Source organism: Dermacentor albipictus, chromosome 5 (genome assembly GCF_038994185.2).
Source record: "Dermacentor albipictus isolate Rhodes 1998 colony chromosome 5, USDA_Dalb.pri_finalv2, whole genome shotgun sequence".
NCBI classification, from domain to species: domain Eukaryota; kingdom Metazoa; phylum Arthropoda; class Arachnida; order Ixodida; family Ixodidae; genus Dermacentor; species Dermacentor albipictus.
Window position 1 is genome coordinate 153,023,354 of NC_091825.1, and position 25,025 is coordinate 153,048,378.

Genomic DNA, 25,025 nt, shown 5'->3' on the forward strand with positions numbered 1-25,025 from the left:
GCGCATAGTCGGGCATTCTCCGCACGGTGTAATAATCGTGGGGCGAAGCATTCTTCGGCAGCTGGCCCAGTCGACAGTTTCCGACTCCCCAAACACCATTAGTAGGCCAGTAAGCCAATAAATAGTTCAATAAAGCTTGATCATCATCGTTGCCGTCGAACTAGTCCGAAATCGCGGACATAGTAAAACATTATCAAGATTTTTTCAAAGGCAAAAATATTGTAAATAGGGGGTTTCTCAATCCTCCTCCTCCTTTTTTTCTTTCTTTTTTTCTTAACGAAGAGGACTTTGTGGGATTCTCACCCCCGTACTCTTGGGACAAAGGAACAACACAGTAGTGCAAACAATCACAAGGGCATTTATTGCACCTTTCATAGATCAATGCCTGCTAGCCGAGTTGCCATCCCCAAAACATGCCGATGGGCGCGCGACAAATCTGGGAAGTCCGACTCACCGCGACCGGATAGCGAGCGAATATGTCCGCCCCATGCTGGATCCCAACGCCTGGTCGTTCGCGCGTACGGTCACGCGAACGGTGGCGCGTTCGAACGAGGCCTCACGAGACGGTCTCGCAGACCATGGATCGGCGCACACGCGGCACGTCTGCGCCGCTTGACGACCTCGAACCAAAGACGAAGCGCCTTCTCCTCTCCGCGCCCAAGTAACCCCGCCGTGAGGCGGCGTTAGCAGCGCTACACTCGCGCCATCTCTCGTACTGCGTTTCAACCACATCGACCACCGCGGGCCCTAGGCCACGCGGCGAAGCCGGATTACAGGAGACGGGTGCTATGAGGGAAAACAACGTATCAGGGGGCGCGTGAGAGTCGCGCATCCCCACAACTTATACACCACAAATGTCGCGCCACTTGTGAAACTTTGCGGGGAAGCAAGACTCGACGAAAGCAAAACTTTATCCGGCAAGGTCCACAGAGGAGGAGAAGGAGGAGGAGGAAAAACATTAAAAAAAAGAAAGGAGAAGCAGGTGTCTTTCTGCTTGTGCGGGAGGCGCCTTAGTCCTGGGCTCCTGCGGCTCTTGCTGTCTCCCGGGCCCGCCGCACCAGTTGTTGCGGGTTACGAGGATCCGAACTAGTCAGCATGGTCTCCCCTTGCTTGGGTGTGGGGTTGGGGATTTGCGGGGCTGCCTTGACGTTGGGGCACGCCCATGTGGTGTGATATAGGGAGGCGTAGTCGTTAGAAAGTGTACATTTGTACGAGTATAGTGTAAGGTGTACTGCATGTAGTCTATTTAAATGGGGGTATGTATTGGTTTGCAATTTTCGCCATGTTACGACGTCTTCACGAGAGAGGGTCTTGTGTGGAGGTGGGTACTGTCGTCTGTTCAATCTGTGGTGTTGTAGTATGTCGTTGTATCGTAAAGGTACGGGATCCATAGGTCCACAGCCACTGTGCGGGATTAGCACCTCACGTTTCCATGGAAACGAGGGATGATAATTCCACGCAATGGTTACGGATCTTGTCGAATAAAATTTCGTTATGATCGATCTTCTTGTGTGCTCTTCAAAGTTCAAATAAGCGTCTAGATGCATCACGATAGCCTAGAAGAACGGAAACAACTCTTCCAAGCTGTTTATATATAGACGGAAGTTGAGACCCTCTGGCTATAGACAAGCCGGGAGACCTCGTCTGCAGGCTTGCCAAACAATCCCGTATAATATGTCCAGTACATCTGACCAGACAGATAATAGCTTAATCCACTGTCGTGACATTAGCCATGGAGGACCTATGGATGATGCAGATTTACCTACCTGTCAGTGCATTCCAATTATAGTATAAAACAGTGCTGGTATGTGTCGTGGCGACATACTGGGGCGCATACAGGAAAGTAGTTCGTAAGAGCCTGCTGTTGGGTGCCTATCTCCTTAATATGCGTGGTTCAGTAAATGGGCAAAAGCAAAGGCTTCAACTAGAGACCATGGTAACAACATGCCCCTTAGTTATTTCTCGAGAGAAAAAAAAACCTTTCTTTCTTGGCCAAAACATCTATCGCGGCTGAGGCACTACAGCACAGCGCATCACTACTCTCTCGCTGTTCATAAACCTGCTTTGAGCCATGGATCCTTCCTCTGGCACTTCAATACTACAGCTGCGACACAGAGGTTGGGCGCACGAGTGAAAGTATCAAGGCGCTAAATCTACAACGCCTTGAGCCCATGACAGAGCAGGAGCAGCTCTTACAAGGTTGATGTCAGCGGTAAAATATGCGGATCCCACGCACTGTCGGAATCGATGTAATCGAAGCTTTATTCTGTGCTGTTTGCGCTGATTGATCGGTGATAAATGACTGCAAAGTTTACATTTATCGGCGTTTAGTGCAATACTGCAGCGGTGAGTTGATGTTGGTGAAGATTACTTGTGCGCCACTTTCGTTTGTCTACACAAAACACACAGCAAAACGGGTTCGCTAAAGGTGTTGCTATGCGTCACTGTTCATAATCTGCGAGAAGGTTAGCAGTGTGTTTGCTCCACACGGCGCAACGAATCGTGGCAGAAGTGTTAAAAATTAATTAAATGGTGTAGATTTAGGTGCCAAGTCCAAAATCTGATGAGACATGCGGCAGTGGGGACTCTGCAGGATTCATTTTGACGCGTGCTGTACCATATCTGGAATTTAAATTTTTCCATGTCCGCAACTGCTGCTGTTGTCTAGTGCACCGTTCCTTGCTTTATTTGATTGCCTTTTCCCTCTCCCACGCTGCCCCTTTGTATGTGATCTGCCACGAGCGAAGAGCGGCAAGGCTGTTACTGCTTCGGTTACGCCCACCTCCATATCTTTACCTCCTCACTACCATTATTTCTACCTTCGCTTTGAACTGTAGCGCGTTAGTACAAAGGTAAGCGCTGCAGTTTCTAAAATGCTTTTGCGGAGTGCTCAGGGATAATTACACCAGTCATTCGACAGGGTGTTGTGGCGACGTCCAGAGAGCTTCACAGGGCACTGTAGCGAGGCGACGGAGAGGTTCAAACGTGTTTCTCACGTCTACTTTCCCCTCTGCCACACGCTGTGAACCACTCCACGATGCGGCGCGTCAGACAGCAGCAGCAGTGGAAACGTCGAAGGAAGAGACAAAGCTAGCTAGCTTCGAGAGAATAAAACACGGCAGTCTAAGAATAAGTTCCTCGCCGACATAGAAAGCGGACGCTAAAATAAGTAATGCTTGACGTGTTGATATAGCGCCCCGTGGTTTATCGTCACATCGGTTAGTGGGTTCCTTAATACAAGCTGCGATACGGATAGAAATCGGGTTGGTGCATCGCCTAGTTCGAAGCAAAGCGTTATGACATCAGCAGCGGAAACAAACCCGCCGGGCGCGCTACGTATATCATGCAGCGCCGCCTTCTGCTTTTACACATGAGACTGTTCGGTTCTGCTGCAAAACATCAGTTACTGTGTCTCGCGTACCCTGGATGTAACCTGTCACTAACCGTCGTATGTGCAAAGACAACCGTCGCCGCATGCGAGTCAAAGGGCGTTTGATCCTGTGACAGACGTAGACGACATATGAAATAGGCCTAAAGCTGATCTATGTATAATATCATACAGTAACACTTTGAAATAAAGGCGATCGCTGGCTATTATTCTTAACAGATTCTTAACAGGGTCGAAGACAAGCGGTTAGGCCTGCTGCAGGGAGGTGCTGCGGATGCGGCCGTAGATTTTACGGATGGCCTCGATTTCGCCAATCACTGAACCGGTCATCATGTCGACGAAGGAGAGAACGATGGCAGCGATGAGGCAGCATCCGCCGATCACGGTCACGTTTTCCTTGATGTATCGGTACGCGGCATCGGGGCAGCTCTCGAGGTAGACGCGGTGCCAAGCATGTTGGTCGGTCTGGTTGAGCACCCCGTGGCCGCAGTGCCGGCTCAGCAGTCCAGGCGCGCTACTTGTGCGACGCCTGCAGCATGAGTACGGCACCGCACAGCGCTCATGGCTGGGGTTGTCCGCACTGCAGTTGAAGTAGCTGCGAGTGGGCGGCGGTATATACGTCGTCAACACGCGAAGCGCTTCCACTGGCGACAGCTAGTTAGAGAACAATGCTAAGAGAGCAGAGAGGTTGGCCTGAGTGACGTGTCCCCTGAATGCAAACGAGTGCACTTGAGCGCTCTCGTGTTAGAATGTTTGGTACTTTCAGCAGCGTGAAGCACATGCGCTATGCAGCGCTTCGGAGACTATAGCGCCACGCGCGCGCATCTTTGAGTACAGCTAATGCGTACGTATGAGCGAACTTATTATATATGTAGCCCTGCTACAACGGCGGCTTTACGCTATATATCCCGCTATATTTTTTATCTGAAAAAAAATAACCCCTTTCCATGAATGACACATGCGACATATTAAAAGGGCCCTGCAACACCTTTCGATGCTCTCGTAAGCGCTCACGCACATATTGGCATTCCAGTCCCTGAACTTGAGGTCGGTCATTCCACAACAGTGAAGTTGCCTCTGCAGGGCGTCCACGATCTGCTCGGAGTCGGCGCTGTCGCGGTACGCGGTCACCAGGGACAGCGACATGGTCTGCTTGATCACCTTGCGCACTTCCCCTGCGACAGTAACGAGAATGCCAGTGAGCGGCGGAGTGCTTCTGGTCCACGAAGAAATTATTTGGTCCCTTGTGACCCACTATTCACTAGTGAAGCCAGTGTAGCCTAGGTATACGACAAAATGGAGGAGAGGAAGAATATATAGGGAATACCGACGCGCAGCCAAACTTCGCAAGCCATCTCTCAGGGAATCCATTTCCTTCGTTCTTTCGTCTCTCAAAAGGTCGGCCCAGCACCTGACCCTGCGCTCGGCGCATCTTCGGCACAGTGTGTCGTTTATTGCAACGTACACATGTATAGGTCTTTCTTTGCAATGCGCGAGTGCGGCACGTTGCTGCAGCACTGTTCTTTTTCCCCCAAAGAGCATGCGCTGACCGTAGCGCGGCAGTGAAAGACACTATAAAGCTTAACATGAGATAATGACGTGTTGGGTCGACATTTTCTAGCTTGGACTTTATCCCGTGACGCTCACCTCCTACTTCTTTCCTTCCTCCACGCACAACAACTAGAACGCGAAACAGCGACCCTTCGATTACAATCGTCTCATTTCTGCACTGTCCCGATAGATCTGGAACGCCGTGTTCTCGATTGACCAGCTTCCATGACTCTAAAACCTCGGCTATGAGTCTTCTGGCTCCGTATCGATTCTCGCCTCTTGGGCTTGCTTACTTCTGCTTTCGCCTCCACACGCATGCGGCTGCCGCGGCCAAGAATCGAACACGAGGCCTCATGCACGGCATTACAACGCCCGCCATCACTTGGCGTCCAAGGATTCTGGGTGCTTTGACGCAACACGTGAATTGTGAAGGACACCATGGTAGAGGGGTACGCATTTCACACGACAACTTAAGTGCCGGTACATTTGTGAAAAAATATGTATCAGAGTTGTTGGGGATGTTGTCGCCCTTTGCGTGCCGGTCGGGGTGAATTGATGTCACGCGAATAATTTTGCAGATAGCTGGTTATCCAGCATTGTTTGGGCTTCCCTGAATCTGTTACCAGGCGGACCAACGCGTCGGTAGAAGGCGCGCAATTGTGTGCGCGACGACAGTAGCAAATGCGAGAAAACGACGTTAACGCTGACGACGATCGTACGGTGGAGATGGCATGATTTCTACTCCGGGCGTTCGACGCGAGTTTGCGAAACGCCGATTGTTGGATTGACTGGACCCGCCCATAAGCGAGAGAAACACGAACGGTGACTTCATCTATAACTAGTGTTATGTAATCGTACGTACCGATGTCCGTGTCATGTGGTCTGTAGTTAAAAATACGATGATGTCTGCACTCCAGGCAGCAACGAGAAAACATATTCGGCCCGCCGCGGAAGGCAACTCGGGCGCTGGCCGACTCACCGGGCATGAAGAAGACGACGATGCCACCGAACACGCTGGCGATCACCAGCACGACGAGCACGAACGAGTACATCCTGAGCAGGGCGGTGTTCTCGCGCAGCGCCCCGACGCAGCCGAAAGTGGTGACGATGAAGAGCGCCAGGCCGACCACGAACACGGCGAGCTCGACGTGCGTCACGACGAGGGGCGACAGGTCGAGCTTTGCGAGCGCGGCCGCGTCGGCGGCGTTCATCTCCGAGTTCACCAGCAGCACGGTGGCCACGGACATGAGCAGCACGCCGACCGACCACAGCGCCAAGTTGAACAGCAGCAGGGGGTAGCGCACCTGATTGATTGATTGATTGATTGATTGATTGATTGATTGATTGATTGATTGATTGATTGATTGACGTCCAACAAGACAGTGGGTGAAGGAGAGGTGTCGATTTCAGTAGCACACGGTAAAACCTTCTTATAATGAAATTGTTTTATCATAAATACGGCGTTACTTAAGTTTGGCAGGGTCTTAACCGCAATGCACGCATTTCAGACCAGATTATTCAAAGTGCTGTTGCGTTGGACTTTGGGTAGTACGAAGTGCGAAGCGGTAAATCCGCATGGGACCACACGGTGCAATGTATGCGGCGACCCTTTACGTTCCTTTGTTATCAACCTGGAAAGGCACACAGCGCTGTGAAGGTTACTCGAGGAAAGAAGGCGGCAGTTCCCTCGGCCTGACTCTATCCTCTGATGAGAAATTAACGACCGACAATGCAGCTGTTCGAGGACGTCAGCAGAATTTCCCCCCGTCATGTATCCGAAAGCGGATATGGCTCTTTTAAAGCTTCTCAACTTTAAACAAAGTACCGTTTAAAGCAATGATCAGTTCGTGTCCCGATGATTTCGTTATAACGAATGTTATATAATTTGGTGAGCGCTTTATTAACGTAAGCTTTCTCGCGCAACTCGAATATTCAAGTGCACCAAGTGCTAAAAAATTAATTGCTAAAGAAGCAGTGGTCCTGGTAACTGATACCAAAAGAATGCCAGAAAGTGACTTATATTCTAAGTGAATAACGAAAATCAGCTCGTATTCTTCTTTACAGATGGACTGACTGAAGAAAGGTAGAAAGTATAGAAGCGATGACAATTCGCCAACTCGACCAAATCCTCAAGATACGCGCCGAAGGTCAACAGCATAAGACGCTGCTCATAATCCAATACAAGGTGACGTATTTTGCAACAAACAAACGCTTCGAAATAAATGAAATGATACAAGCGTAACTCAATTCCATTAATGGCACTGACGCTCATTTCCCAGTTCAACCGAAAAGAAGTTTAAACGCACAGTTCCCGGCCAAATAAGCATCCGCAGTAGGCGTATAACAACGCGCTTTGCACGGGACCCTTTTGGGTCCAGATTTTGTGCCTGCCTAGTGCGGCCGGGTAAGCTCAAAGCTCAAACACAAAGCTTTACCATTTGCTTACGCCTTACGCTACAAGGCATACTTAGAGGCGTGCACGGAAGTTGCACACTCGACAAGTGTACCATGGGGTCGACGTCGAGGTCGACCTCTTGTTCCCATACTGCAGAGCGACCTTCCATGTCGTCCCTTCCTTTTTCTTCTTCTGCCGGCAGCAGCCAGTTGATGATGATGATGATGAATGATGATGTCGATGATGGTGGTGGTGATGATAATGATGCTCATTCACGGCCAGTCACTCGCTTGAAAAGAATGGCAGGTACGCAGGAGATGGTGTCGGACAGGCTTTTCATTCCAAAGCGCGAGCGAACCCCTTTGGAGCCGAGCAACATAGGCGAGAGAGAGAGAGAGAGAGAGAGAGAGAGAGAGAGAGAGAGAGAGAGAGGAGCATAAACGAAATGCAGGGAGGCTAACCCGGACTAAGCCCGGTTGGCTACCTAGCACAGGGAAAGGGAAAATGGGAGGGAAAGATTAAGAGACGAAGAGAAAGTCCGCTGTGGAGATCACCGACATAGTAACAGTTAAGTTAAAAGGTCTGGCAATATCCCCTTTGTCCCATTTTTGCAACTCATTAGAGACGATCGAACACTACTTACTGGAATGCCGGCGTTTCTCCTCCCTGAGAAAAATGAGATTAGAAATTACAGTGCGACAGCTCGGCCTGCCATTGAACACTCCGGTACTACTGTCTTTCGGAGCGTCTGTGCTTGGGCACTCACACATGAATGTGTGCATCGCCCTAGAAAAATTCATTATTGAATCGAACCGACTTCATTGTTGGCCGTATTATTCTTTTCATTCCTACGTTATTGGCTCATTTATATTATATATAACTTTTCTGTCTTGATTGAGTGACAGTCTAGTGAACCGTTTTGAACTTTCCTCGCTTCAATTTATGCAACAAAATTATACATCTTTAAATTCATTACCTGAACACATAAGCAAAGTCTGCCCGACTCTTGGCCAATCCCTGTGAGTGGGTATGCTTCAAACTCATCAAGGGCATCATCATCCTCATCATCATCATCTTCATCATCATCAACATCATCATCATAATCAGTTTTCTGCTCTATAGGAGGGTGGTGGTTTGGGCTAGTTGGTCTGCCTATAATGTTAAGAGGTGCAGCGCGAAGCAGGACAGACGGCCAAAGCGCTCGTCCTCGCTTTTTCTGTGTCCCTCTTTCTTATTCCTGGAACGGACAGGTTGTTGTAAACACCACAAAGCTGATGATGAACGTGCCGAGGGTGTGAAGCCCGACGATAGGGAGGCACGGCGAGTGCTGACTACGTTGGAGATTGACGCCTATGGGCGTCGTTCTGGCAGGCAAGCAAGATAGCTTGAATGCACCCGTTTGAAGCCAAAGCTAGAAGTTAGGAAGAGCACAGGAGATAAAAGGACATATTAATGAAAGAGAGTGATCAGGCAGATTGTTGCAGCAGAAGTAAAGATGACCGGAATGATGAACCACATACTGCTCGTACGTTTTCTCGATCCAGCTAGAATGGGCTTCTCAATGCATTGGCTAACGAGCCGTAACCAAGCAGAAGAGCACAAACCGTACTGTCTTCACGTCGTCTTGCTTTTCACGAATGTCGTGTTGGAAGCAGGCGGAATAATGCCGAAACGCAAGCGCACATTTACTGAACAACTTGGAAAAGAGTTTCCCTGTATAGACATAATGAAATATCGCAATAACTGCTGAACGTTGTATCTGCGTTCTTCGACCCCAACCTCCCGTTCCAGTCCCGCTTTGGCTTCCGGGGAGTCTCATGAAACAGTTTCGATTGCAAGTTAAAAGGTTGCAGTTTTTTTCATCTGATAAATGTAGCAGCATGATTTTCCTGGCGCTGTCAGGGTTGTCGGACGACCTCTCCGCTGCCACCATTTGTAAGGGTTGAAGGTCGTAGAGAGGAACTTGGGAGGGACTGGACGTACGGGATTTATTTACAGTATCTACATTTTAACCAAGAGATGCATTCGACAGTCTAGCGTGGTTCCCAAATGGAGCACGCAAGACGAAGCATACAGCATATGAGCACACAGCTCCAAACACACCCAGCACACTGCTGGTCGAGCACGATGACGAGCACACACACGAGCCCGATCACGAGCACCCTCTAGCAGCCGACAAACAGCTGCTTATAAACACTCCGTGTTCCCTGGGAAGGAAGGAAGGAAGGAAGGAAGGAAGGAAGGAAGGAAGGAAGGAAGGAAGGAAGGAAGGAAGGAAGGAAGGAAGGAAGGAAGGAAGGAAGGAAGGAAGGCAAAACTTTAATGCTCTATTTACAGCTTTCAGCGGCTAACAGAGGTCGTCATGTTTTGCTGAAGTCTCCGTCGTCTTGAGTGGTCGGCGCCCCTATTCCAGAGCATCGCTGAGCCTGGCCACTTTGAGAGCGTGTTGCACCAATCCTTTTTGGACTGTGAGCACGCCGATGGTGAGCAGGCCCTCCCACTGTTCCCTAGATCCCTAGGTGAGGGAAACGTTCGACCAGTCAGCGTAGAAAGTCCTCGTGGCCGGCCCGCCTTTGGGGGAAGGGGCTAGGGGGTTTACACACACACATTCCGCACAGGTTTCACTGCCCCTCCGAGGTGAGACGGGCTTCGCAGAACTCGGGGCTTACGTCTTGAAAGGCGCGTTGGTTCCCCGAGCTGACCCCCGCAGCATGGCCGCCGGTTGTCCATTGTCTTGCGTCCTGCAGTCGCCACGAGTGTCAGCAGACTGTGACGAATCCTGGGGCCCACGTACCGCAAAGAACCCTTTTGTTAGGGAAGCTCGTCTTGCTGCAGAGAGACCATATCGGCGGTGGCGGGTTCAGTAACAATAGTTGGTCCGCCGATCGCGTTTAGTCACAACGGCGCCGAGGGGGGTGTTGAAGCGGCACCTCGAGGCCCCTACGAAATGAGTCACCGCAGCAATTGTGGTAGGCTTCCATGGTCCTCTTCGGGGAAGCTCGCAACACTCGCAGCTGCAGCTGGCTGAGAAAACTTGATTGTGGCCACCTCGGCAGGCCATTCCTAACAGCGCACGCGGGCTCGCAGGAAAGGTCATGTTTAAAACTAAAACTTGGGTTTTCCAAATGAGAAATCGTGACGTGCTGTTTTGTTGTCGCCAGACAAGTCCACGCACTATCGCAGACCAGTTTGCTTTCGTCTAAGAGTTGAATTTTGACTCTTATTTGATGTGTCGAGAAATCGCGAAATGCGGCTAGGACGGTTAAAGAACCCTGCAGCGCCGCATTAACTGCGCCACCATACATATTTTCCATTCTGCAGTGATCCATGGATGCCGTATAGAGAAAGCGTTACTGAACCTTCGTTGAGACATTGCGAAGGGCAGGCACTCGCTTCACAACCTGCTCTTACGCAGCAATTAGGCTGCAAAATTACATTCAAATGTAGCGCCGGCAGGAGCGCGACTAGTGTTTCTGTTGTGTCACGACAGACGGCGCTAAGGCCGGCCACTTCACAACACGGTGCATCTCCTGAATGGGGCCTTTACTGCATAGCACAGCAGCGTTGTGGCGGACGCGTAGAGAAAAAAATTGTTTTTATTCCTTTTTTTCTTTCTGTTTTAATGTGGACCAATTTTTTTCTAAATTTATTTTTTAAGGAGTGGAGATATGGCCCTGGGGAAAGTGTACAACTGTACAGCTTCATGGATTAGCACGGGCCGTCGTAGACGAACTCGGTGATCATCGTCCACGGGAGTGAGTTGCCTCTGAGCGCAGAGCTTTACGTTCTCACAAACTTCCTTTTAAAGAAAGTGGTTCTGTCGAGTGAGATTTCCGCTCACCAAGGCGGTGAGTGCATCTGGAGCGGATGTCGGTTCGAGTGCGTCGCATCCACTTGTTGCTTTGGACAGGAGCGCATCTAGCCGGATGCGTAGAGAAAACGCAGCGCGATATTCAGTTGTCGCGTAGAGATTTTTTTAAAATTTTTTCTTGAGCGCGGCAGAGCAATCGCCCCGAGCCCATAGCCTACTATATTCTGTATTAACGGAAGAGCGAACGAAAGAGTGGCTCACTCCGATGTAGGTGGCCGCAGACCAAGAACTATGGTAGGCAGTGATGGAAAGAGGTTAATTTATCGAGTGAATTACTGAATCGTTGACTCACCCAGTCATTCATTCATTTCTACTGGGTGACAGTTCTCTCAACGCTACTGCTTTTCACTTAATGATAAAGCTCTGGCGAGAGAGAACAAATAATAGGCAGGAACGTTAGCCAGGACTGGGTGTGGCTGGCTGTACCCTGCACTGGGAGAAGAGAAAAGGAAAAGATCAAGTAAAGCTAAAATAAGTAAGATTAACATAAGATTAAGCAAGAGTCATCATCATGATTAGCTTATTTTTATGTCCACTGAAGGACGAAGGCTTCTCCCTGCGATCTCCAATTACCCACGTATAGCGCTAAAAGTTACAGTAAACTAAAGTCAAGGTGCTTTTCGTTTATTCGCACAGTGCGCATTGAACAACGGCGCACATTCACGTCAAGACGATACGCAGAAGTCAGTCACTCTTCCCAGCAGTCAAGGGCTCGGTTAGAGGTCACCATTGATGCAAGCGAACAGACGCCCAGCACAAGCTCGATATGAAGCATGTTCCTGCGAAATGGCCACGCTCAGTGCACCGTGCCAGAGACGACTGATCATAGTGTTTGTGTGTGTGTATCCTCCAAAATCGCACTATAACGGCATTCAATGACTAGTGCCTTTGGAGCACATCGGTAACAGACCATCTTTAGAGAGAGTTATTGCCAATTCGTGGCCGAAACGATGTGCTCATTAGGCTGCGAAGGCCTTGGTGACGTTTCCACGAAAGAGCGAACGCGATGTTCCTAAGGGGTGTTTTAGTATTCGTCTGCTTAGCGTAATCTCCGCCAAAATGGTCATAATTCTATCTCTTTCTTTTTCATACAGAATCCCCTTACATGTACGCTAAGTGTCTGGCATAAAAGACGAATTCGCGATGACGTCTGCCATTTAATCGAGCGACAAATTTCCCTGTTTCTACAGCGATTGTTTTCAGCGGACGGGAACGTTTTTCAAGAGCTGCGAGAAGGAATGAGGCAACGCTAACGTCTAGTATCGCGTTTGTACGTCAAATGCATCTGCCCCACTGGAAAATTCAAGGCGTACATGAAATCAAACAAACAAAAAAATCAATGCATCAGATTTCTACGTTTATGGATACAGTAGTCCTGAGACCCTGCGTCTGATTCACTCACACATGCGCTCATTATGCGACGCATGTACGACAGGCTCCCGTGCTCTACGCCGTCACTCCAAAGAACAGCGGGCGCAACGGGCGGACGGAAGCGGTCCTTGGGACGGGCAGCGTCGTTTCGTCTCAAGGTTAACGTGACGCAACGTCCACTGCTTCCCGCAGACGGACACGGACCGACGCTGTGTGCGTGTGCATGCACCCTTCCTGCGCGCATGTCCGCAGAAGAGCGCGGAACTTGGCCAACTGCTCGGACACGACGCGGCGTCACGCAGCTGCCCTGCGCGGTCGGCGTCGTCGCATTGTTCTCCGCCGGACACGCTGTACGGCGGCACAAGGCCTCGCCTTGAAACTACCGCGCCGCGTGCTCTCGGTTTTTTCACGCTTCTCTCGGCGTGGGTGCTCCCGCTCCGGCCGCGCAGGCGTTGTGCAAGACGACGCTCGCAACCAGAGTGCGCGTCCGACGCTACGCCGAGAACAAGTCGGGGTGGGAGATGTCTCATGCGAGTCAGACCACGGATGCGTGCTTTCTATAGCGGCCGTGGCTCAGTGCAGGCTAAATTCTCGGAAGCGCTGTACAAAGCAGCAAGCCGGCAGATGTTGTGGTCACTTCTGCATTTTTTGGAGTACGTCGGTTTGACGGACAGCTGAAGGCGTCCGCTTCACGCAGAGAGGTATGAAATAATGACAGTTGTCAGCAGAAATGCAAGGCAGCATTTGTATGATCATAATGTAAACGCACACACAGGGGGGGGGGGGACTTCCACTTAACAATAGCGCTTCGCGCTACTTACTACATCATCATCATCATCATCATCATCATCATCATCGGCATCATCATCATCATCTTTTATGTCCACTGCAGGACCAAGGCCTCTCCCTGCGGTCTCCACTTACCCCGCTTCTGCGCCAACGGATTCCAACTTGCGCCTGCGAATTTTCCAATTTCATAGTCTTATGCTGTCGTCAACTGCGCTTCGCTTCCCTTGGCACCCATTCTGTAGATCTAGTGGCCCACCGGTTACCTAACCTGCGCATTACATCGCCTGCCCAGCTCCATTTTTTTCTCTTAATGTCAATTAGAATATCGGCTATTCCCGTTTGCTTTTTGATCCACACCACTCTCTTCCGGTTTCTTAGCGTTATATACGCCTAACATTTTTCGCTCCATCTCTCTCTGCGCGGTCCTCAACTTGTTCTCGAGCCTCTTTGTCAACCTCCAAGTTTCTGCTCTATATGTTAGCACTGGTAGAATGCACCGATTGTACACCTTTCTCTTCAATGATATGGCAAGTTTTCAGTCAGGATCTCGCAATGCCTGCCGTATGCACTCCAACCCATTTGTATTCTTCTGCAAATTTCCTTTTCACGATTAGGGTCCACTGTGAATAATTGGCCTACATAAACTTACTCTTCACAGACTCTAGAGGCTGACTGGCGATCCTGAACACTTGTTCCCTTGCCAGGCTATTGGTCATTATCTTTGTTTTGTGCATATTAATCAATCATCAAACCCCACTCTTACACTCTCTCTGTTAAGGTCCTCAATCATTTGTTGTAACTCGTCCCCAGTGTTGCTGAACAGGACAATGTCATATGCAAACTGAAGGTTTGCAGATGGCACTACTCCTACAGGCTCATATAAATGAATAACCGTACAGATTTCATTCCGATAATGAGTTGAGCACCACAAAACGGCATTTTGTGTTATCAACGTACGTAAAGCAAGGTCACAATTACTTTGTCCATTTTGAGTGTTCACGGGCTGACGAGAATAGATATGGATGAGAAGACCTGAAATGGAGTAAACCGAAGGTATAGAATTGCAAGTTTTCTGGAACGTTAGACAATCCCGATGTGTGTTACTATGCGCCAAAGATTAAGTAACTGAAAGCCGGTTGCAGATAGATAGATAGATAGATAGATAGATAGATAGATAGATAGATAGATAGATAGATAGATAGATAGATAGATAGATAGATAGATAGATAGATAGATAGATAGATAGATAGATAGATAGATAGATAGATAGATAGATAGATAGATAGATAGATAGATAGATAGATAGAGAGAGAGAGAGAGAGAGAGAGAGAAACGGGAGGGAAAGGCAGGGAGGTTAACCTGAAAAGATTCTGGTTTGCTAGCCGGCACTGGAAGGAACGAAGGAAGGAAGGAAAACTTTATTTGGTCCTGCAAGTAGTGATAATTAACCACTAAGCGGGCCACTCCCACGTCGGGACCGGAAGGCCAAGCCTCACGGCCATGTCGTGAGCCTGCTGGACAGCCCAGAATTGTTCATCCAGGTCCGGGCTGCGAAGTGCAGCCTCCCACCTGGACGCATCCTTGATCGCCGAGTCTTCAATTCTTTCGCAAGACCAGAGCATGTGTTCGAGCGTGGCTAAAGCACCACAATCTTGGCAATAAGGCTCTGTATACGTCTCCGGATAAAACATGTTCAGTCTCCGTGGGCAAGGATAAGTACCAGTCTGTAGTAAGCGTAACGTAAGTACCTGAGCCCTGTTTAGTTTAGGATGCGGCAAACTGTAAACCCTGCGATTAAGAAGGTAATACTTCGTGATTTCATTGTATGTGAAAGGGGAGTCTCTGGGTAGGGGAAAATGGAAGACGGAAAGATTAGCGGAGAGAAAAAGCAGACGCACGAGAAAAAAAATATAGAGGAGGTTGGGAACGTCCACGAGAACTATAGTAACTAATAGGCCACTCGAGCGCAAAAATTTCAAGAGAAAAAAAATTGAGAGAGTATACACGGGAGTCCAGGGGCACTGTCCAGTGTTGTAAATAAAGTAAGCTCACTGGGCTGCTACATCATCTCCGATTGACTCAAGACATCAACATGGAGGAATTTTATAACATGGCGGGATTGGACATTGTCCAGCACCCTAGGCCAATGTGTTGAAGTGTGCGTATAGTGTAATTGTAGTTTAGCGTTGTCTAGTAGTCTGGGGAATTGGTCGAGAATCAGTTAGCACAAATATTAGAGATCAATGTACACTTTACTGAAAAAGAAATGGAAATAAAGATATTAAACAAAAAGCTCTTTCCGCGAGAACGAAAAAGAAGCCCCTTCAGAAACAGCTTTGAATAAACTGCTTATCGTAGTAAATGTCTACAGTGCGCCGAAAGTTTCCCTGCCGTAATCTTTTTTATAGCCATTCCATTCTAAAAATCTATAAATGTGCTTTTATTTTTCATCACTTATTCCAGGAACCTCCCGTACATATCCGGACTAGCTTATTTTCCCGAAAGATAAGAATAATTTGATATTTACTGTATCGTTTAGGTAAATCCTCGTGTCTTCGACACGTTCCTCCCATGTGATATGTGTTCACATGGTTCACATGGTTCATGTGTTCCTCCCACGTTGGTGCGTGTGTCACACGCACCAACGGCTCTGACAAAGGGTCGTTCGTAAGTAACGTTTATATTTCCCTTTCTAATATGTCTATCACCGTCTGTATTCCGGCACCGTAATATGTTACAAGTCGCTGCGGGAGACTTCAGCATGCTGCCTAATCATTCACCCTGGCAAAAATGGGCTCTGGAAACAATTCCATAAAGCCGCAAACGTAAGTATCAAGCTTAGCGAAGGCAGGGGAGCAGGGTACTCGTCCGTAACCAAACATGTTGGTCCGTCTGGCAACGCTTCGCACAACTCTAAACGATGCACGACACCCTGCAAAGCGCTTCGCATAACAACCGATTCCCACTGTACGTGGGATCTGTATAACTTTTTGTAGTATTATTTTATATCCGTGTAAACGTCCCTTTCTCACGGTTTTCTGTGTTTCCCGTCGCATAACAATAGTCTTGTCGCGACGCACTGCATTCGGAAAAAAGAAATAAAAAATAAATTTAGGACGTATTCAACCAAGCTGAGCCCAATAAACAAACAAATAAATAAATAAATAAATAAATAAATAAATAAATAAATAAATAAATAAATAGCAACTTGGCAGCCAAAAAGGGCACGAGAGGTTCACAATGACATTTTCCCCTGCGTATTTGTACAGCGTTGTGATTTCAAACGTCCTTTAAGCAACCGTCGGAAGATTGTACTATTTAATGAGGCGTTCCGAACATAAAGAAATAGAATGGCCGTGCGTGCCGGCAAAGCAAGAGGCTCTCGGGTATTGAGTGCTTGCTGCCCCTTCAGAGAAAAGCGTCCCCGCCGAACGCGTGGTCACAGCCCTCGGCGCGCGTAGTAGTCGCGTATGAGCGCGATCTCGGCGCGCGTGGTGTGCGCCAGCGCGTCGAGGAAGGCGAGCCCGAGGGAGAGCGCCAGGCAGCCGCCGCACACGGCGAGCGCGTGCGTGCGCAGCGCGTGCAGCGCCGCGTCGGCGCAGTTGTTCCAGTTGATGTGGAACCAGGCCTCGTAGTCGCTCATGTTGAGCACGCCCCGGCCGCAGTGGAAGCCGGCCGCCGTCAACGGCTTCGCCAGGAGGCTCGCGTTGTTCTTGCAGCACGAGTGCGGCACCGAGCAGCGTTCGTGGCTCGGGTTCTCCGCGCTGCAGTTGAAGTAGCTGCGAAGGGCGCGCAGGCAAATGGTGCGCGAGTTCACTAGGGCGGTAAAGTTCGCTACAACTGCTCCGTTAGTGCATTCGAGAGGCCAATTTTTAGCGCTCTAGAGCGCCCTCACGGTGCATTCGGCTTGGCAAGACCGAGCGCTCGGAACACGTTCGATTGGTTCATTCGGGGCGCCTCGGTACAGCTCAGAGGGCTCGGAGGCACTCCCGCCGACGCCTGGGAGCACTACTGAAATCTGACAGAAACTCGATTGATGTTGATGAGCTCGTCTCAAAACTCGTACAGAAGTACTTGCCCGTCTGTCGCGATGGAGATCCAGTGACCCAACTCCCGGACTACCGAGGCCCTCCACGCCCCGAGCTCGACGAAGACTTCTCCGTTGCCGAGGTCAGACAGGCCATCTTCGCACTCAACCGCAAGTCTGCGCCTGGTCCAGACGGAGTCACCAACAGAATGTTGAGAAACCTCGAGGACACGTCGATCGTCTTCCTGACCGACAAAATCAACGAGTGCTGGAATAGCGGCGTCGTTCCTGCAGAGTGGAAGATGGCCTGGACGGTGCTCATTCCCAAGCCCGGCAAGGCCCCGAACATCGAGAACCTCAGGCCGATTTCTCTAACCTCCTGCGTCGGCAAGGTCATGGAGCACGTCGTCCTCAACAGGGTCAACGGGTACCTCGAGGACAACGAGGTTTACACCTACAACATGATCGGCTTCCGCGCAGGACTCTCGACGCAGGATGCAATGAAGCTAATAAAGCATCAGATTGTGGATGGCCGTTCCAGAGACGTCAAGGCTTTGCTCGGTCTGGACCTCGAGAAAGCTTTCGACAACGTGCTCCACAGCTTCATCGTAAAGACCATTTCAGACCTGGGTCTCGGTTACAGATTCCATAGCTACGTCAGCTCTTTCCTAACGGACAGGAAGGCCAAGCTTCGCATTGGGGACTTCCGCTCCAACGATGTGCCCCTCGGAGGGCGGGGCACTCCTCAGGGCGCCGTCATCTCACCCACCCTGTTCAACATCTGTATGATTGGTCTTTCCGAGAGGTTGGCACGCGTAGAGGGCGTCAAGTACACCATATACGCCGACGACATCACCTTATGGTGCCCCGGCGGCTGCGAGGGCAGAGTCGAAGAATCCATGCAGGAGGCGATCGATGTGATCGAGGAGTATCTCCGCCCCACCGGTCTTCGATGCTCCCCCGCCAAGTCGGAGCTTCTGCTTTACAGAAAAGAGAAGGGAGGCAGACCCAAAGATTGGAAGCCAGTTTCCGAAAGCAACATCAGTCTTCGTACTTGTGACGGGGGGGTGATACCCAGGGTCGACGTTATTCGGGTCCTCGGCATGTTTGTCGAATTCAACGGCAGGAACGGAACGGCTCTCCGGAAGATCATCGCAAAGACGGACAACGCTTTCCGCCTCGTTCGCAGAATAGCAAACCGGCACCGAGGAATGAAGGAAAACAATCTCCTCAGGCTTATCAATGCCTTCGTGCTATGTCACTTTACGTACACAATTTCTATGCACAACTGGCTCAGAGCGGAGCGAGATAAGCTCAACGCTCTCATCCGCAAAGTGGTCAAGAGGGCTCTCGGGCTACCCATCAGGACCCATACCGAGGATCTCCTCAAGCTGGGGGTGCATAACACTGCCGAGGAGATTGCCGAGGCCCAAGAACGTGCGCAACTCACTCGCCTGAGCACCACAGCGGCAGGTAAACACATCCTCGAAGAGTTGGGTTACCACCCTGCGGGATTCCCGATGGTCAGTACCCCGATCCCTAGGTGCATTCGTGACAAGTTCGAAGTGGCCCCTGTGCCCCGAAACGTCCATCCCGTCCATAACGAGGGCAGACGCAAGGCCAGAGCAGCAGCCATCCTCAAACAGATAAAGCAACGAGACATTAGAGCAAGCTTCGTCGACGCCGCGGAGTACAGCGATGGGAAGACCTTTGCCATCGTTGTGGTCGACTCCAGCGGCAAGATTTCTAATTGCGCCTCCATTCGCACTTCAGACCCCGGAGTCGCCGAGCAAGCCGCCATCGCCCTCGCCCTGCTAGACGGTCGTGGGTCCGAGATATATAGCGATTCCAAAACGGCAGTTAGGGCTTTTCAAAAAGGTTGCATTGCCAAGCAAGCTGCTCGTCTTCTTAGCAACTCGAATCGATATGCTCTCACGCATCATTCAATCCACTGGTTTCCAGCTCATGTAGGGTCGGTCGAGGGTGCTCCCCAGAACCTGAATGAGTCTGCTCACGAGGCTGCGCGTGACCTCACCGACCGCGCTTCCTCTGCAAGAAGCACCGACTCCCCTCCTCCCTACGGCCACAGGGATGCTCCCGTTACTCATAACGAGATTATCAAATTCTTCTACATGGCTAGAAGGGTCTTTCCACCCCCTCACCCCAGGTTGAATAGGGCGCAAGCCGTTTCTCTTAGGCTTCTGCAGACTAGTACGTATCCGTGTCTGTCCGTTCTCCACGAGGCTTACCCGGACGTGTATCGCGACGACGCCTGCCCCTCCTGCGGGCAGACCTCTACTCTAGCGCACATGCTGTGGGAGTGCGGGTCGACATACCCCAAGTTCATCAAGGAGGAGTGGGACTCGCTTCTGCGTAGCCCCGCTCTGGAACAGCAAATCCTGGCTGTCCGGCGTGCCCGCGACCGGGCCGGTGGGCTAGACCTGCCGGTCCCGACGTGGGACTAGCCGGGTGCGCGACGAGTTCGCGTCCTCGCCGGACCTACAATAAATGTTTCTTCACTCACTCACTCGATCACGTGGCCACTACCAGTGCTCTAAGAGCAGCTCCAGCACGTTCGGCTGGGGCAGGCTTTCTGCGGCTCCAATCACGAGAAGGCTCCGCATCGCTGCAAACTGAGTTAGAGCACGGTGAGAGCCAGTCGAATGTACCATTAGCAGAAGTCGGTTTACACAGATAATGCATTATTTCGAAACTCTATATCCTTTCTTTTCGCTGTACAATGTTGACTACCACTACCAAAAACGAAGGTCAAGCTTCCGCACATACAACTTGGCGTCGAAGCCTCAACGCCAGTTGTCGGCGTGACATCATAGATTTCAAAGTATTTTCGACGTCATTTAGTTCTCCCGTATTTCGACCGTTGTGGAAGAGAAAATATTCTCGAAACTTGCTACACTCCGTCTTCGGCCTCTTAAGGAATACGGTACAGTTGGTATTTAGCGATAAAAGACTGTGACCCCCGTATTCGAGAACGTTGCACCACTCAAAACTCCACCTCGCCAACAGAAGTAAACGTAGATACAGCGCCATCCCTCGTTAGAAGTGGGCGCTAGGCTTCACGATCAACCATGGCAGTTCTTGATAAGTGTGGCGTCTTCACCAGTCTAGAAGCGGCGATGTGCTCAACTCGTTGCAGTGCAAGAAGATCTTCGAGTCGAGGATCGTTCGAGAATACGAGGGAAAGCATAAACCCGAGTAGTGACCGTCAGTATACATTACGCTATGTCCGGAAACTTGAGGTTGACGGCGCCTTTCGTTTTTATGACTTTTCTGGCTTACAAAGTATACACTCTTACGGAAAGAGCGGTTTTCTTAGTAATAAATGTAGAGAAGTGATTTATACTAATTTCACTGGTGTCCTCCTCCAAAAAAGGACGCTCCCTTTCCATGTTGTGTACCATTGTAAGCCGCTGCTCAGTAACACAACACCGTTATCTAAGCATAACCATGCTCAGATAAACAACAACCAGAAGCAACAGGTCCATTATGCTTCAACAACAGCACATATCACTGCTGAGCGAAGAGCGCCATCTGGTGTGTTTAGATTTCCGACTGCTTTGACCTGATGACCGAGGGATGGACTGATAAAACCTGTTGAAAACTTGTTGGGTGCAGTATATGACTGTTGGTTGCTGTTTGTATGACTGATATGCGTTGTTGTTGTTGCTGCTGTTGCTTTTGTGACAGAGATACGGTATAAGTGTATGGTGTTCGTATGACTGGTCGCACGCGAGATCGGAGGTCAAACCGCGCACCGTACGTGCGTCTGGGACTTTACGGTCAGACACACCTTGACACATGCCGATGACGATGACGCACGACAAAACGCCGTATAGGGAAGTATAGACGCCACGTACATATTGTCGTTCCAGTCCCTGAAGCTCTTGCTTGTCATTCCGCAGCAGCTCAGGTGGCGTTGCACGGCGTCCACCAGCTGCTGGGCGTCTGGGGAGTCACGGTAGTGCACCACCAGTGTAGCCGACAGCGTTCTCTGCACGACCCTCTTGGCACCGGCTGCGTGAACGCGCGAACTTTATCTACTCCGTTTCGGATGTCACGCGTACGCGCTGAAAGTCATAAAAGCCCCACAGGACAATTCAGCTGCCGTAGGTGGACGTCACTGTATTGAAGACACTGGGCAGCTAAACATGCTCAGTGTAGTCAAGCTGTTATAACTGATGAACACACGCAGGACAAAGTGCTACCTTCGTGGGTGGTTCGTGGGACATTTATACACTGTTTACAGCACAGCGCGTTGTTTACTGCGGGTTCAAAGTTTCAAAGATCGCAGCGGCCACCCAACATGGAGGCGAGGATTTTTCTTGTTCGACCCATGCACTACGGCAAACGTGTCGGCGAACGGCACGCTATATGGCGGCTGCCCGCACCTGGCATGACAAGCACGAGCGTGCCCAGCGCCGTGGCCGCCATGATGAGGCACAGCAGGGCGAGCGAGTAGGCGCGCAGCAGGCAGGCGTTCTCGCGCAGAGCCCCGACGCAGCCGCAGCACGAGACGGCGCTCAGCACGAGTCCGGCAGCGAGCAGCGCCAGCTCGAGATGCGACATGAGCAGGGCGCCCAGGCCGCCCAGTCGCAGGGCCTGGATGTCCTCGCGCCACTGCAGGGACTGCAGCAGCAACAGCGCAGACACGGCGGTCAACCCCATGCCGGCCAGGCACAGCGTGAGGTTGAACAGCAGCAACGGGAAGCGAACCTACAACCATCGGAGAAGAGTGGAGGCGCAGGACGGCGCTGTGTCCTATATGTTCGTCAGCGAAGAGGACGCGCGCTGGCTTCACACAGAAAGATCAACGTCCAGTTAAAAGCGTGTCCATGTGACTGTGATGGATGCAGCACCGTAGAAACACTTCAGGTTACCTTGGGGTGCTCAAACATTGCACTATACCGCGTGTCCGAGCTAACGTTATAGCCAAGATACTCAACGAAAAAAAAAAAGCACGGTTTAGAAAAGACCGTGCAAGACACAATTTTGATTTGATATCTCCGGCGTTCGGTCGTCAGACCTCTGACGATCGAATTCTGCAGGTCTTCTAACGGTATCTTATACCGTGTTTCTTTTTTAAATATCTTAGTTAACGTTAGATGGGACATCCTATGTATGACAATCACTGCTGAAGACAAAGCATGTTTCCATGGGTAAGTTGCGAACATCATGCAGTAAGAGAAAGGAAATGGAGGAAAGGGAACAGCGAAGGATAAGAGGAAGACGCATTCACGCGGAACTATTGCAAATGACGTTCACATCGCACCGTTTTCTGTTTTTAGCCATCACAGCGAGCACGCCACATGTGATGAAAATGCCGCGTGACTTTTCTGGATCGCCGGTGCGAACGAGCCCTACATCTTGCGACTGCGCCTACTGAAACCCCCAAGTGAAAAGGCAGACTTCTTCGTGTTCTTGCAGACTATCCTTGTGATAGCAAAACTGAAACACTCATCAGAGGGAATATCGGTGGAGCATCCTTGCATATGACATAGACGCGTCCTGTATGTGTATACGATTCTTGCTATTCCGTGCGTATAGGTGTAGTGGTTGCCATGCATGTTTCTCAACATATATGCTGGCGCCGCGTGCGGTCCCTCATGCATTCCGGAGCACGGATAAACGTCACTTGCGATGGCACCGCCAGGGGGCGTGTCTGTTATTACATCTCGCTTGCTCTGAAACGATTAGTTTACTTGAACTTGAGGCGAGTGTCGAGCTGACTCAGCTCGACTTGACCGCGTTTACATGCATCTTGCAAGAGGGTTGGGCGAGTCAACCCACTCCTTGCAGGCGGGTTGACCGTACGCACCTCCATGCTCACTCAACAGCTCGCGAACACAGCGACCCGATTTCAGCCCGCCAAGTTGAATTGGCCCGAATCTATGGGACTCGTGTAAAGGTAGCTCAAAACGAACAGTTTCGTAGTTTTCCAGCTCATCGGCCCTTTAGACTGACAGAGAGACAAGGGCATTTCGCAAAGACCTGTTTGTGTACTGTATAACGACTATCGCCATGAGAAGAAAAAAAAAACGTGTCGCACGTCGTTGGTGGGTATAAAGGGATGAAAACTGTACGTCACCTTAACATGCCGCGTGGATTGCTATGCTATAGCTCAGCTACATACGTTAGGAGCGCACCAGAGGGTTGACGTCAAGCAGGGGAACTTCTTCGCCCTGCTCCACGCTTTCCTCAGAGGACGCCGCCGTCAGGACAAGACGGCCTCGGATGGTGTGGTCTCCTTCCTGCGCGATGGCCGGGTCCTCGGGACCCTCCGTCAGCACCCCTTCTTCAAGGTGCTCTGCCATCTGCCAAAACAGAGGGTCTCTTCTTCCGCAGGTAAACAGCCCCCGTTCTGTTGTCGCTTCTTCGTCTTCTTCTTCTTCTTCCCTATACAGAATGACGCGTATATCCAGAGCGAATGATTTTATGGCTTACTTCGTTTATAGGTGCCTCGTCGACGAAGTCCTTAATTGTGTGTGTGTATATATATATATATATATATATATATATATATATATATATATATATATATATATATATATATATATATATATATATATATATATATATATATATATATATATATATATATTGTAGCGGGTAATATGCATGTGGCACTGTAGTTGTAGTGGGTAATATGCATGTGGCACTGTGCGGACTGCCACCTTTGCGGCGCGAGACACGAGCGCGGGTTGTTGGTGCGAAGCGCTAGGACTCGTATCTAGAGCTACCTGCGATCCCTCGAACGAGCTACATAAACCCCACTTCATTTGGTGGAGCTGCGGGGTAACCTCAAAAACTGGAACTCCGAAGCCGGACGCTACCGACTGCTGTGACCATGCCTGACGAAACCACCCAGGAAGATGCACCCCAGCCTCCGACGGTCATCGTTTCCGGTGCATTGCGCCAGCGTGATCCTGCCATCTTTAGCGGCACCGATGATCATGACGTGGAGGATTGGTTGTCATCTTACGAAAGGGTGAGCCAGCATAACAAGTGGGACGACGTCACAAAGTTGCACAATGTGCTGTTTTACTTAACCGGCGTCGCGAACCTCTGGTTCCGAAACCACGAACACGATTTCACAACGTGGAGCAGATTCAAGACAAGTTTCACAGAAGTGTTCGGGCGCCCCGCTGTGCGCAAGCTTCGCGCAGAACAACGCTTACGGGGGCGCGCGCAACATCACGGTGAAACGTTCACAAGTTACATCGAAGATGTCATTGACCTGTGTAAGCGCGTGAATCCGTCAATGGCGGAACAGGACAAGATAAAACACATTATGAAAGGCATTGATGAGGACGCATTTCAAATGTTGCTAGCGAAGGATCCGCGTACGGTGGCCGAAGTTATCAACTTGTGCCAAAGTTTTGACGAGCTACGGAAACAACGCATCTTAGCTCGGCGCCCACCGCCTACGGAAGATTCGTTAGCAGCATTGGTTATTGGCGACAACCACGCAACTTTGCTGACGCAAATAAAAGAATTTGTGCGCGAGGAGGTCGCGCGACAGCTCTCGATTTTGCCGACCACGGAGAAGCCTTCTCAATATTTGGCTCCAGCGATCCGACAGGTAATTCAAGAGCAAGTGACCGAAGCTCTTCCA

At 50.3% G+C, this 25,025-nt stretch overlaps 2 protein-coding genes across 7 annotated transcripts in view; both read right to left on the reverse strand.

Annotated features, from left to right (window-relative positions):
- Window positions 1-841: 841 nt before the first annotated feature.
- The window catches only part of LOC135902353 (tetraspanin-33-like), a 262,578-nt gene continuing 238,394 nt past the window's right edge, over window positions 842-25,025 (reverse strand). The window contains exons 1-4 of one of the 3 annotated variants that reach the window (XM_070539209.1): window positions 11,498-11,613; window positions 5,919-6,243; window positions 4,407-4,563; window positions 842-3,983 (exon numbers count right to left, since the gene is read on the reverse strand). In XM_070539209.1, the coding sequence (XP_070395310.1) occupies window positions 3,635-3,983; window positions 4,407-4,563; window positions 5,919-6,243; window positions 11,498-11,509 (843 nt within the window). In that variant the 5' untranslated portion in view covers window positions 11,510-11,613 and the 3' untranslated portion in view covers window positions 842-3,634. Of the gene's footprint in view, window positions 3,984-4,406; window positions 4,564-5,918; window positions 6,244-7,446; window positions 7,551-11,497; window positions 11,614-25,025 lie in introns of those variants that run through there. The other 2 variants (XM_065432364.2, XM_065432362.2) reach the window with 2 other exon arrangements.
- LOC135902351 (tetraspanin-33-like) lies at window positions 16,655-23,790 on the reverse strand. Of its 4 annotated transcripts, none has more exons than XM_065432357.1 (4): window positions 23,557-23,790; window positions 21,802-22,039; window positions 21,204-21,427; window positions 16,655-17,144 (listed from the first exon to the last, which is right to left on the reverse strand). In XM_065432357.1, exons 1-4 carry the CDS (start codon window positions 23,722-23,724, stop codon window positions 16,680-16,682), a joined length of 1,095 nt encoding a protein of 364 aa, XP_065288429.1. In that variant the 5' UTR covers window positions 23,725-23,790; the 3' UTR covers window positions 16,655-16,679. The 4 variants fall into 4 exon arrangements, with proteins under 4 accessions (XP_065288429.1, XP_065288430.1, XP_065288428.1 ...); XM_065432358.1 differs by having other exon boundaries at window positions 21,271-21,427; window positions 21,802-22,126; XM_065432356.1 differs by having other exon boundaries at window positions 21,802-22,126.

Bases quoted from the DNA above. Each gene is read 5' to 3' on its own strand.
- LOC135902351 (XM_065432356.1), bottom strand. From the start codon at position 23,724: ATGGCAGAGCACCTTGAAGAAGGGGTGCTGACGGAGGGTCCCGAGGAC. The intron at 21,428-21,801 runs GTGCGGGCAGCC...GCGTTCACGCAG, and splicing joins GCTCGTGCTTGTCATGCCAG to CCGGTGCCAAGAGGGTCGTG. The intron at 17,145-21,203 runs GTGTGTCTGACC...CGCCCTTCGCAG, and splicing joins CGTCATCGGCATGTGTCAAG to CTACTTCAACTGCAGCGCGG.